Below are 14,546 nucleotides of genomic sequence, written 5' to 3'. Positions count from 1 at the left end.
CCCTGTCCAAGATAGTGGTTACATTGCCTCCGCCATCAATGCCCTTACCAATGTTCTCAGACACACTTCAGGTTCACAGCTCTGAATGCACGCCACTGGCCGGCATGGAACTACCGGCGCTGCAGTCGCATCGTCTGCTATGATGCATCGTTAGCCCCAACTGGCCCGCACTGCTTGTGCTTTGGTACATATAGTTTAGCTACACAGTTTTGTGACAAACCTGCTACGTAAGAGAGACTTCACTGTGTGTCTTGCGGTCGTGCCTCTCTTCATGCACAGTGCTTCGTCTACCATATGACTGCTGCGATGGGTCGTTTCACCCCCCTACCAGTCTAGCTACCAAAAATAATGCGGAAAAAAAAAATTAACCTGTACCAACCTCAAAAGACATGTGTAGCTGGTGCCTCGAAGCTGAAGCTGCACTGTGCAAATGAGCAGTTGTGCGCGATGATTCTGCTTTGCAATCAACTTTTCAAAATTAGAAGCCCCACATTGCCCGACTAAGTGTTTATTTTTTTTCAGGCAGCTTATTCTTAACATATGTGTAACAAACACGACGAGTGCCTATGTCGAAGCAGCAGTATTAAGAGTGAATGCCTTTTTTGCAGTCACTCACAGATATAAAAAGATGTAGCTTCAATGTGATCTGCAAGAATTGGCAAGAACCGATTCCAAAACTGAACATTCATGTCAAAAGTTTCATTTTCTTTTTGACGAACAAAATTAGCAACTAACATCATGACGTATTTTATTTACTTGAGCAACCCTTTTTTCAAAGTAATATTGATATATTCTGGCAGGTTGTGCGCTTGTGCTCTGTAAATGATCATCTTATTGTTATGATTATTTTTTTTTTAAGTGTGTGCATGTGACCATATAAAACTTGATTAGGCAGGTCAAGGTTTACAAATCATTGCATCCAAACGCAGGCACTTACAGATAATGTCTCTACATAGTTCCTTTAGCCTTACCGAGGTGTTCCAGAATAACTTGCAAAAAACAGGATTCGCTCAAATGTGACGGTTAAATTTTAAATTCTGTACATGTTCAATAACGATGAAAATCTCAGGATGGTAATGAACAGCCTCATGTCTTTGCGAAGAGGCTTACGGGGGTCGAGAACCATGTACATTTGAAGCTACAGGCATTTTCCTTCACCATATCTTGCCCATACATGTTTTTGGTGTCGCTTGAGGTTTGTGTTCAGAGGCTTGCTCAAACAAAGTTGCCTCTGCAGACAGAAATAATGTTCACACTCTTCTGTAAGTACTGTGCACCACAATGTTTGTTGTGCTCATATGATCTTATATGTCGCTGTTTTACTTTGGCTTGATGTTATGCACACCCATGCTTACTTTTCAAGCTGTCTGCTTCTCTAAGGATTATTTCAGTTACGCTTCTGAGGGTAGTACAGCCGCTAGAAATAGCATTTTGTGTATTTTGTCGTTGCCTTTCATGCTGCAAATGAGCTTCTTCAGGGACAACAGTTCTCATAACACTAAGGACGGCCATCTACGAGTTGCCTCATTTGTAAAATGATCCACAGAGCGTGCTGCTCTGTGGCGTCGTCTTCACTAAATTCAAACTTTGCAAGTATAGAAGGCAAACTCACAGTCGTGAGCTTGTTGACCACAGCCAGTAGCACCTATCTCGAAGGCAAGCACAACAATATTCCAAGCACAATTGATTTGAACCTGAAGTGCATCAGTGCAAGCCTCCGCAGAAGTGCCTGTTGGCACTCTAGCTTGTTCTCTTGGTGAACTTCGTTATTGCATCACATTTATTATCTTTGAGATGTGTTCATGAAGACCGGGAAAAATCAGGTCAAGGAATAGCACTGGGAACCAGCGTCCATATTTCCGAGAAGAATCAATATATCTTCATTTTCAAGACTAACATTTTAAAATAAGGATCATCGTCCTCAACCTGACGTTCACACACATCGGACTTATCTGTGAGGCATCCTTCCCTTCGATGCAGCATGTGTTTCCATATACAAAACTCTCTGCCATCGTCGCAGTGCGAAAAAAATAGTGGGTACCTGCATCAGTATGCGTCTGGCCGCTGGAGCAGCCGTGGGCAAAGCAGGACCAGACAAGAAACTTCTTCCTGTTATGTTATGTTAAAGAATCTAAACGCTTCTGTGCAATACTTTTCACCGGGCAAAAACACCCAACGTGACACACTACACCAACAACATCATGACAGTACGAGAGACAATAGAGCACCATCGAAATCAATACAGAAGTGACAAAAGACATGATTGCAGCACAACTAGTACGCGCAACCATCTCCTGAGTGGAGCTGTGAAACCGAAGTACAGTTGAACCCACTTATAACAATACCGGTTTTAACAATATATCGGTCATAACAATGAGAAGCTGCTGCACTGTTGACTTTTGTATGTTTTTCACGGTCAAATAACCCACTTACTACAATGACCCGATGCCGCATTATCGGTTATAATGATGAAGTCTGGCTGCTGGGTGTCCGAGCTGAAAGGTAGTGAAATGCGAAATCCTTGGAAAGAATAAAAGAAAACGAGAAATTCGAGCCGCTGCATAATGGGCCGCTGCTCCAACAGCCGCCGCATGCTCATTTTCCAGCAATCTCGGCACGGTTCTCTGCTGTCGCCCTTCCACCCCTCCGAACATGAATGGGCTGCACCCATAGCTCTGTGCCGACCTACCCTTTGAAACACGAATGGACCACGCCAACTGCACCGCAAGCAGATTGCTCGCATGTTGCTCGCTGGCTCCTCATTCAGCGCAGTTCTGCAAACAGCTTAATCACTCGCGTTCGTCTTTGTTGGTTGCGTCGAAGTCGTTCCTGGCCATGCGGTTTCTCAGCTTGTCAGCTATCATCAGCAATGCATGATGTTGCCGGTGAAAAGAAAGCTCACGGCTATAGATTTGGAAACGAAGTGTTTCTAACCAATGAGACAATCGTCGTGAACGTGCTTGCATCAGATAGCAATGGCAACAACGCCAGCGATGATGCGGTGGGGCAGGCTGCCTGAAAGTTGTTCTCACAGGAGGCCCGGCAGATGATTCAGTCCCTTCGGGGCTTCGTTTTTGCGAGGGACCTTCCGCTACCCTACTTAGATGCCTAGGAGAAGGATGTCAGCAAACTTTGTGTAAAGTATGCATGACTGACGGACATAGGCTTTTCTCGTGCAAGTCAGTGAGAAGTATGTGGCGAGATGCTTGTGGCGGTTTCTCCTAAGCGTTCCTTCTGTATTTCTCAAGCTGACAGGCTGCCGCGGCATCCTTCTTGCAATTTTAAAAGGCAGGCCCCTTTTGGGGCCACCAAAGTGATGCCTCAGCGGTGCTCGCATATCACTTGCCACCCACGAAACCTCTTTGCAGTTGTTATGGCAGTGCCATTCTTTAACGCTGACAGCAGTGGCTTGTTACACACGATCAAAGGGCCCAGGAAACAGTTAACCATAAGAACACAATCACTAGCCAGGTGGAGGAAGGTGGTGGAGAGGGACACTGGCCTCCACACCTATATAGTATTCTCACATCAGCTCTGCCATAGTTTGACTTTTTCATGCAACCTGATTATAACAATTATCGGTTATAACAATGGAACTTTCATGGCACTTGAATAGTGTTATAAGTGGGTTCGACTGTATCTCTAAGAACGTTGGCCCTCACTGCCGTTGGTGAGTAAAATGACATCCAACAGACAGCGCTACAGTTTCTTGCACAACGCAAACGTGCAGCCATAGAGAAACCGAGCCAAGACAGAGTGTTGGGTTCGCCGCAGCAGCTGCTTTTGGTGAAGTGGCGTGGATCGTTTGGTCATCCCGTGACATCACATGGACGTGGTATTCTCTGATACTTGTAGTTTGTGTTAGTTCTGCGAGCCAGCAAAGCCTGCGCAGCACTATGCAATAATGAAACTACTGAAATGCAAAACAGCGGGCGGCACAGAGTTGAGTGAAAATGAAACCTTTCGACCACCCGTGTGTATGGAGGGGCTGTAGTCAAGGGCACACCCCCCTCCCTTACCCTCCTGCCTTGCGTGTGATGGAGGATGATGCACTCCCTCCCCACTTTCCTCCCTTAAACGCTCAAAATCGAGCCACGACCCTTCTCGGCTCACTTTTGCAAGCTTTCACTCGCATGCAAGACACACGATGCGTGGGCACAATGTTATCGCACTTGGACTTTATACTGAACATCACAGCGATGCACCTGCAGTGTCTATATAATTGCTATCACAATAAAATATTGCTGGATGAATGCACACACAATGAAAAAAAAACCATGGAAAAAGCAACACCATGGTGAAAACCATGTTTATTTATTTTTTATTACTGTATATGAAAAATAAAAAAAAATGGTTTTCACTAGTACTTGTTTAGTAGTGCATGTTTTTTTGTACCTAAATTGCAGTGTTTTACTTTATATTGAAGATGGACCAACTAGCCCTCACCAAGATGTTGGTGAATATGTGCTGTTATACAGGTTATCCTTTCCACACAGTTTCTCAAGGACCTTGGAGGCACAATTTGTGTGGCAATGCATTTAACACTATGCTGACAAGATAATGAACAACCATGTGTCTTTACGAGACTGTTCAGTTTCTCATACTGCAGCTTGTTATTACACACACGCATGCACACACACAGCAGTATGTATGAAGGGACACTGAACAAGCCAAAACATTTAATGAACAATGTCCTTCCTCAATATTTCTCTAAGCCATATCTTATGCTCCATAAACTGACATCAGTTTCACGTCATTAAATTATATTTGATTTAATCTTAATGTTTCTTATTTTATCTTTTACATACTCATTCCAGCCACTCCAGTTCCTCCGTCATGCCTTTGCCCTGAGCTGATGAATAAATGGTTTATTTTTTCTGGAAAAAAAAAAACAATCTGTATATGATTTGGTTTTCTACATTTTACACTGTTACTTGAGATTATTTTGTTCAAACTTATTTGAGAAGGAAATGACAATTTGCACACCACTAGCACATGGCAGTGACCTGCATGGCTGCATGCACAGCGCAACTTTCTTAGCTGGTGGCAGCTTCATGCAGCTTCTCTTTGGATGAATGATGCAATGAACAATCTCTGCCGTTCTCTGACAATCTCTGACAAGCTTTCGAAGTTATCACATCCCTGTCTTTTTCTCAGCCTTGTCTGGTATTAGCCAAGACAAGTTTGAAGAGCTCAACTCATCTTAGCTATGAAACCACTAAGTTGAATACTATTCTGATGTTGTCTGGTATTGTTTGCTTTTTTATGTTTTCTTCAAAGGTAGAACAAATGGAATTAAGACAATGGCACGAAAAGCAGCAGTTATTCTGATTGTCAAAAAGTTTTGTACACTGCCTGTTATGCTCATCTTGCATCTTGTGATGTTGATTTTGTCTTACCCACCCCTCTGAGGGGGACATAGCAATGAAAATGGTCAATTTAGTCAAATTTTCTTCTTTCCTTTTTTTCACGATTCTCGGGTGCTCCTTTTTAGCGTGGGGAAATATTAGACAGAATATTGCATTTTCCTAGTGTGCTACCACCTATAATTGGGTACAAAATTGGAACTTGGGGATTCTATCACTTCACTTCAATTTATTTCCTTAAAGACCCCACAAAGGGGTGTTACATAAGGGGTGGGTTGTAGAGAGATGTTACAAATGCCACAGGTTGTTAACAAGACAGGTACATGGATACACGTGATGGATGGACAGGTAATTGAAACAATGTCGTGGGGAATGCCATTCCATTCTGAAGCTGCGCGGCAAAAAAATGATGCAGAAAAAGTTGTGGTGCCAGAACGAGATCAGGTGACTTGAAGTGGATGGCCTGTGTAGGGGGAAGTGCACACGGTAGGAGCGATGTAAGGTGGATGGCTGAAAGAACTGTGATAAAACTTGTGGTAGAGTGATAGTGTGGAGATCCTGTAGCAAGACGAAAGAGTGGGCAGACCAGATTCATTTATATGGGATGACACACTGATATCATATGAATAAGAATGAATCAAGCGAGCAGCATGATTTTGCACTATTTCTATAGCATTGATCAAATAAACTTGGAGAGGGCTCCAGATGGGTGATGCGTAGTCAAGTTTGGGCCGAATTAGCGATTGGTAAGCCAAAAATCTTACGTGGTAGGGTGAGTGACGCAGATGACGTTTTAGAAATCCTCATGATCGGTTAGCCGATGAAATTATATTCGCGACATGCGTGCGCCAGGAAAGCTCAGGGGTTAGTGCTACACCAAGGTATTTAAAGGATTCACTTGTTTCAACTGGTATGTTAGCGATTTCATAGAAAAATTGGAGCGGATTTTCACGGCGGTGGAAGGAAACTAATTTACATTTGTTAGAATTAACCCTTTGAAGGTTTTAGCCGTACATGTACGGCGGCGTTTTTCTGTCCCGCAAGGTCTTTGCTGTACGGGTACGGTTCCGACCCTACGTTTGAAATTTCGCGCCATAATGACGATGAGCGCTCATCGGGAGGTGCTGCCACCTCTTAGCACTTACAAGATGCGTTTGAAATTGGTGCTACCTTCTTGGGGAGGTAAACAGAGCTGAGTGCTAGCTTCAGCGCATCGCTCAGACTGCGGCAACGCCCCTTTGGCGGTTTCGGTTTCGCCGCGTGATCGCAACGGAGGCGCGCGAAACGTCATTTTTTTTCTTTGTCGGCACTCTCTTGCAGGGCGGTGGAAGTTGATTTCTATCTTGATTGGTGCTGCTCTTAGCTTGCTTATCAGCGCCGTTCGCGAGGTATTCTCGCTCTCAGTGGCAACGCGCTATCGCGGTTTCGGTTCCGCCGCGTGATCGCCACGGAGGCGCGCGAAACGTGGTTTTCTCTTTGTCGGCACGCTCTCGCAGGGGCGGCGGAAGTTGATTTATATCTTGATTGGCACTGCTCTTAGCTTGTTTATCACCACTTGCTTATCAGCGCCGTTCGCGAGGTATTCTCGCTCTTCGCGGCAACGCGCTTACGCGATAGGGTGCCTCAGACCTCTGCCCAAGGCAGCCGCACGCAGAGATGGCATGTGTGCGCCAACACAACTCCTCGCTTCAAGAGAACAGACATGCATTTTAGGCGTGCAGACTGCGATAAGGCGCTGTGCGTAGACCCGTGTTTCAAGGAGTACCACGCTCGGAAACACTATTGAACATTTTGCAGTTCTGAGTGATGCCGACACCAAAATACTGCTCCTAGTTATTTTTGGCTATTTATTCCCGACTTAATACATTTTGTACATTCAAGATCCGCAATAAACTAATTTGACCACCTGGGAAAGTTTTTTTCAAAATAATTCGACCCTCAAAGGGTTAAGAGACATTAGCCAGCGGTTACACCAGTCGAACACTTTATTAAGGTCATTCTGTAGGGCTATTTGGCCAGATGTGTTAGTTATTTCGCGGTAGATAACACAGTTGTCAGCAAACATGCAGATGTTACATAATAAATTGTTAGGCAAGTCATTGGTATATATTAGAAATAAAAGCGGGCCGAGGACAGATCCCTGCAATCACTCTGTGAAGTGCGTAATTTTTTCTGGTGCAACACCTCTGTCTTGGTACCATCGTAAAGAGGAGAGAGAAGAGGTTGAGATAGCCACAGTGTCATCTTTTCCCTTGCAAAACTAAAACCAAAGAAAGCAAAAGAAAGGAGGAAGAACTAGCGTTGCAATCAGTTACCGCTGCGACGTGCAAATTGGAAGCACTCCTATTGCTTGACATGAATTTGAATTGCTGATGCACGTTTCGTGCGCATTTTGAGCATTTCGTGTGCACCTTGAGCATTTCTGGCTCAAGGATACTCGGGAATGATTACTTTTCTTCTTCTGTTACAAGTGTGTGTAGGGGGTGTGCATTCTGCGAGACGAGATTGCTACATGTAAAATTCACCTCAGTAACGAACCTGTTGGAAGAAGACACCTTTAGTTCAAACCAATCAGAATCACTGGAGGGCATACGAGTTGACACTGCAGCTTGAAAAGCAGGACCATTTCTCATGGCTATCCTACCTAAAGACAGCTTCGGAACGCTTTTCAAGTTGGTTCTTCATTTAAACAGATGCCGAAAGCAGCATCTTCGTGCATAAGGTGACCACCACATTTGTTACTATAAGTACCGCTTCTAGTTGCTAAGCATTGCATACCTGCCAACATGCGAACATGCCAACCTGGAGGGCAGCATGCATTCTCAAGAGCTGTGGCCTGAGCACACACCTTTTGTGGCATACATACACAATTTAGATGCAGTAGCGAAACTTGGCATAGTAGAGATTAACAAGTAAAACATTGTCTTTAGATCGCACAGACTTTTTCAGCGACTTTATAGTTGCCAATTTCGCCTGAATCAGGAACTATAGACCAGAATTTGCAGTGCTTCCAAGGGGCAGCCACCTTTTGACAGGGACTGTGGAGACTGGCAGAAAGAACGAAAGAACAACTGGAGTAATGCTCAGCTTGATCTTAATGCATGCTAACCACCAGTGTTCTATGGCAAAGGAGTCTGATACGGCTGTGGACGATACGAAGGACGCCGACAAGAAGACACAACAGTGTAGGCTTAACCAGTCACACCAGGAACAGCGTCTAGCCCGAGCCCCACTGTGGTATCCTGTGTTAACTTCTGGTTTCGGTTTTGGGTCTTTACATCAGGGCGCCACTCAGTGCCAAACGCTGTAAGTTGCCTCCTGCTTCCCCTCGGAGAAATAAAAGAGCATTCTTCATCTGGTCCCCGACTGGAGCAGTCCGGCTCTTTCTTGCGGCGCTGCGCGCCCCGGCCGTTTAGGCCTCATGCCGTAACCCTTTCGTCCGGCCGCCCCGTCGAAGCCACAACAAACTGGCGACGAGGTAAACTATTGCTCTGCTTCTTACGTGCCCTTGCCGTACTTCTGTTCCTCCTCCTGCTTCCAACATGCACGATGCCGCAACTACGTCTCCTCCGTCAACCGCAACTCCCCCGCCTTTGTTCTTGGTGCCCAGCATGGCGTTCATACCCCCATACCGCCTTTCCTGGCGCTACCCGGTACTCCTGCGGTACCGTGGCTCACATGGAAACGGTACTTTTGCACGTTTCTCGAGGCAACCAGAGGCGAGGCATTACAAGACGAAAGCAAGAAAGCCATTTTACTGAGCAACTTAGGCTTCGAGGGGCAGCGTCTCTACTACGACCTCGCGTCGCAAACGAACCAGACGCGTACTACGTTCTAAGGCATTCTCCGCATCTTCGACCAGCACTATGAAGAATGCACCAATCCCCTGGTGCACCGCATTATCTTCCAGGACAGGAAGCAACTACCTGGAGAAACCTTTCAGGACTTCATCACCGTGCTACAAAGGCTAGCGCCTGCTTGTGCGTTCGACGCTCGGCATGACGAGTCCCTTCGCGACCAAATCCTCCAAGGCGTCGCATCAAAAAGAGTACGAGAACGGCTACTATACGAAGGAGCGTCCCTCACGCTCAAGAAGGCCCAGGAAATCGGACGAACTGTACAACAAGTTCACAAAGAACTTGAAGTCTTTAAAGGCTCGTCTGTTCAGCGCGTCTCGACGCAACGCCAAGATGGCGTCGACAGCCATCACCTTCCTCACCCGGGCGTGCAAGATGGTGGTTCCCGCCACCCTTCTCCCTCGACCCGGCGGCTTCAAGATGGCGCTCGGCGGCATGGCGGAAAGTCGCGACCTGGGGAGGCCGGCCAACATGGCGCGCGGCCCGAACTCCGCGAAGCCAGTTGAGACATCGCGGGCCATTGCTACCGATGTGGTTCACCTCACCACATCGCACCTGGTCCAGGCTGTCCAGCCAAGCATGTTTCCTGCTGTGCGTGCGGAAAAGTAGGACATTTCGCTTCAGTTTGCCGTTCGAGGAACTGAAAGCATCGACAGTCACCTGCTCGTACGCAGCTTGATTTCGCTACATGCCAACAAGTGTCAGGAGTTCCAGCTGACCCAAGCGTTCAGTTTCCGTCTCTTCCGCATAACGCTCCCTCGGAGTTCGCCCAGCCATACTCAGGACAATCGGGGCTTGCAAAGGACTTCGTTAATCTTTCAGCTTCAATGCAACCAGTCTCGGCGAAACTAGGTCCTCAACCTCGGGTTCTCCGTGAGCAAGTCTGCGCTGCAAATGGTATTTCGGCGCTGCAAAACAAAGTTCAGTCAGTTGTTGAGGCACCGCAGCCAACTGACAAGAAGTCGCTGCATTCATTTCTCGGTGTCACGCGATACTACGCTAAACTGATGCCGCAGTACAATGAATTGGTAGAGCCGCTTAGGAAACTGCTAAAGCAAGGACAACCCTTTGTCTGGGATCAGGATACCGAGTATAGCTTCCAGACTATTAAGGAGATGATTGCATGCGAATTCGGCTCTTACGCCAAAAGTGTTAAGACGTACGTGGACTGTCGTCGTGCATCAAAATGCCCTCGATTTCGTCCAGGAGATCTTGTCCGAGTAGGTAACTCGAGAAAGTCCGATCCTAAATACTCAGGACCATTTATGATTTACCGTAGGGTAAGTCGCAACACTTTCACGCTTGAAAATGGCAAACGATGGAATGCATCCAAACTTGTGAAATGCCCTGCACTACAGGATTTTCTTGGAAAATTCACTGAAAAGAGTCACTCCAGTGACTACCCGTCCCTTGACGATTGTCTCCCACCTTTTCTTCCAGTTGCTACTGCTATAGGGGATACATTACGTTTCTTGTAGCGTAATCGTGCAGTACGCACATCATTACTACGGTGCTGACCGCCATACGAATTGGTCTTTCATGCCAAAAAAGTTTTTAACATTAAAAGTCGTTACCATTCTTACGGGGGGACTATGGAGTGCAAAGTGCTTTTACGCACAATGCCAAATCCACGACAGCCACAGAGACTGTCTCGAGTCAGGCTCAGGGCGAATGAGCCACTCATCAGTGCTGTCCCAGGGGGCACACAGATGTTTGTACTATCTACTTTTGTACTTTGTGATTTTTTTTTCATTTGTTATCTGTGTGTGCAAGGCTGCATCTCGTCCTCCCAAGACGGGTACTGAAACTGCAGAACTGGAGTGCAATAATTCATATTCAGTTTTCATGTTGTGCGTTTTTTTTTAAATGGGGAAGCCAATGATATCAATTTCTATTGTGTAAAGATGTCATCACTATCATGTATGTTACAGTGCTAACATGTGTTCTTTGACTCGTGACTTACTTTTGTTGCGAGGAGAAGAGGAAAGCCTTTTTCCTTTCAAGGGAGAGGTGATGTGGTATCCTGTGTTAACTTCTGGTTTCGGTTTTGGGTCTTTACATCAGGGCGCCACTCGGTGCCAAACGCTGTAAGTTGCCTCCTGCTTCCCCTCGGAGAAATAAAAGAGCATTCTTCGTCTGGTCCCCGAATGGAGCAGTCCGGCTCTTTCTTGCGGCGCTGCGTGCCCCGGCCGTTTAGGCCTCATGCCGTAACCCTTTCGTCCGGCCGCCCCGTCGAAGCCACAACACCCACTTCAGTAGCACTGGCGATCCGACTGCGGAGCTCTGCACGGCACACTTCTTCCTTACAACTTTCCCCCTCGCTGAAGACGGAGCAGCACAGGAGGCCTAAGGCGTCGTGAGGACGAAGGGCTCGTGATACGGCTTGAGCCGATCTACGCGCACAGTTTCGCAGCCTCGGCGACGCAGGTCCATAGGAGGCGTCAGAGGTTCGATGACGTAGTTCACCGGAGAAGTTTGCTGTAGAATCCGGTAGGGTCCATAGTATCGGGATACAAACTTGGAGGAGACACCTGGTGTCGAAGTAGGAGGCACCCACAACCAAACGAGAGCGTCAGGCAAAAACTGGTGGTGGGGGCGCCCGTCGTCACGACGAAATTTCTGTAGCGCTTGTTCTTGCGTTGTAAGGGAGCGAGCTAGTTGCCAACATTCTTCTGCATACCGGGCGGCTTCGAAAACCGGTGTACCCTCTGATAAGGCGGGATGGTAAGGATGAATGGTGTCAATGGGAAATGATGGTTCACGGCCATATAGAAGAAAGAAGGGAGAAAAGCCCGTCGTTGACTGGGGTGCCGTATTGTAGGCGCATGTGACATAGGGAAGGATGAGGTCCCAGTTGGTGTGGTTGGAGGCGACATACATCGAAAGCACATCGCCAAGAGTTCGGTTAAAGCGCTCTGTCAATCCATTTGTTTGCGGGTGATATACGGTGGTACAGCGATGAATAACGCGGCATTCAGCGAGAAGTTCTTGAATGACATCGGCGAGAAAGACGCGGCCTCGGTCGATCAGGAGTTCGCGGGGAGCGCCGTGACGTAGAACGAAGCGTTGAAGGAGGAAGAAGGCAACGTCACGAGCCGTCGCGGCTGGCAGGACGGCCATTTCTGCATACCTCGTGAGGTGGTCTATAGCTACAATGACCCAGCGATTGCTAGCATCTGTGTATGGCAGAGGTCTGTATAGGTCCATCCCAACCCAGTCAAAGGGTCACGAAGGGCATGGCAAAGGTTGGATTGGTCCATGAGGGCGGCAACGATCAGGCTTAGGGCGTTGACATTCTGTGCAAAAGCGAATGTACTTTTGCACAAGTGTGCACATACCGCGCCAATAAAACCTATGACGCAGTCTGGTGTAGGTCTTGAAGAGACCAGCGTGTGCGCACTGAGGGCCGGCATGTAAAGCGGTGCATGCATCAGTGCAGAGCTGCCGGCGTATTACAAGCAGCCATTTGCGGCCGTCGGAACTGTAGTTATGGCGATAGACAATTCCGACGCGGATGGCGAAGTGCGAAGCCTGTCGGCGTAACGCTCAGGATGGTGGGCGTGCAGGTGAATCAGAGATGTAATCTATCAAAGATGAAATCCAGGAGTCCTTGCGCTGCTCCAAAGATATGTTGACAGAAGTGAATGGGAGAAGTGGGTCGTCTAGGACGGAGACACTGACAATGTCAGCGTGGACAGGCGAGCGTGAAAGAACATCGACATCGGCGTGTTTCTTGCCTGAGCAGTAGACAACCCGGATATCATACTCTTAGAGCCTCAGTGCCCACCGGGCTAGGCGGCCGCAAGGATCCTTGAGAGACGACAACCAACAAAGTGCGTGGTGATCGGTAATGACATCGAAGGACCGGCCTTAACGGTATGGACGAAATTTTGTGATGGCCCAGATGATCGCTAGACAGTCTTTCTCTCAGACTGAATAGTTCGCTTGAGCTTTCGTGAGAATGCGGCTCGCGTAAGCAACAACATATTCTTGGCAGCCAGGCTTTCGCTGGGTGAGCACGGCGCGAAGACCAACACCGCAAGTATCCGTATGGATTTCCGTGGGAGCAGTTGGATTGAAATGGCAAAGTATCGGTGGTGTTGTGAGCAGGTGACGTAGCGTCGCGAAGGCATCATCGCAAGCCGGGGACCACGCGGAAAGATTGGGGTCTCCCCGAAGCTCTGTCAGAGGTGCCATAATCAAAGCGAAATTTCGAATGAAGCGGCGGAAGTACGAGCAGAGCCCAATGAAACTGCACAAGTCTTTTAGAGACGTTGGCCTCGGGAATTCTTTAACAGCACGGAGCTTAGTGGCACCAGGAAGAACGCCGTCCTTCGACACAACATGTCCAAGTATTGTCAGCTTGCGTACCCCAAAGTGACATTTTTTCAGGTTTAGTTGGAGGCCAGCGTCACTGAGGCAACGTAAAACCTGCTCCAAGAGATGAAGGTGAGTAGAAAAATCTGCTGCGAACACTACTACATCATCCAAATAACACAAGCACGTGTTCCATTTAAGGCCTCGAAGAAGAGCGTCCATCATCTGCTCAAAAGTCGGGGGCAGGTTGCAAAGTCCGAATGGCATCACACGAAATTCGTATAAGCCATCTGGTGTGATGAAAGCAGTTTTAGGCTTATCATCTGCAGCCATAGGCACCTGTCAATAACCAGAGCGTAGGTCGAGGGAGGAAAAGAACTCTGCACCTTGTAAGCAGTCTAGGGCATCGTCAATCCGCGGCAATAGATAAACATCCTTTCTGGTTATTTTGTTTAGGCGACAATAATCCACGCAAAAGCGGATCGAGCCATCCTTCTTTTTAACTAAAACAACTGGCGATGCCCATGGGCTGTCAGACGGTTCAATGACACCATGCTTTAGCATGTCACCTACTTGCTCATCAATGACGCATCGTTCTGTCAGCGATATGCAGTATGGTCGCTGCCGTAGTGGGGAGTGAGAACCAGTGTCAATCCAGTGACATACAGTCGTCATTCGGCCCAGAGAAGTGGTACGGCTGTCATATGCAGGGCGAAATTTGTTGAGGAGATGGAGAAGGTCATGGCGTTGCGTGGGGTTTAAGGGGGGAAGCGGGGATCAGATCGCGATTTTCGCGAAAAAAATCGATTTTTGAAAAGTACGCTTTTCAGAATCTACAGCATCATTTCTATCTTGTACTGAAATATTTCACCGAAAAACAAACTCTAAGCACTTAAAATAAATATATTTGTCGGTGCCGGCGTCCACAAATCCGCCCGAAATCGCGAAAAAGCCGCGAAGTTCAACGCGCGACTGCTCGGCTTTCCCGCCACGGAGCGCCGCCATT

At 47.5% G+C, this 14,546-nt stretch overlaps 1 protein-coding gene across 14 annotated transcripts in view; it reads right to left on the bottom strand.

The window, feature by feature from the left end:
• LOC126546064 (WW domain-containing adapter protein with coiled-coil-like) overlaps positions 1 to 14,546 on the bottom strand; it is a 397,851-nt gene that overhangs the window by 96,471 nt on the left and 286,834 nt on the right. For 12 of the 14 annotated variants that reach the window (XR_008608402.2, XM_055061222.2, XM_055061221.2 and 9 more), the window contains one exon: positions 4,809 to 4,877. The exons of the other annotated variants lie outside the window; for them this stretch is intronic. Coding sequence is in view for 11 of the 12 variants with exons in the window: in XM_055061222.2 (XP_054917197.2) it covers positions 4,809 to 4,877 (69 nt within the window). In the remaining variant the exon portion in view is untranslated. The remainder of the gene's footprint in view (positions 1 to 4,808; positions 4,878 to 14,546) is intronic. 14 annotated transcript variants of the gene reach the window in all.

This window comes from Dermacentor andersoni, chromosome 1, assembly GCF_023375885.2.
Source record: "Dermacentor andersoni chromosome 1, qqDerAnde1_hic_scaffold, whole genome shotgun sequence".
Taxonomy (NCBI): Eukaryota; Metazoa; Arthropoda; class Arachnida; order Ixodida; family Ixodidae; genus Dermacentor; species Dermacentor andersoni.
This window is presented reverse-complemented; position numbering and strand designations above follow the sequence as displayed.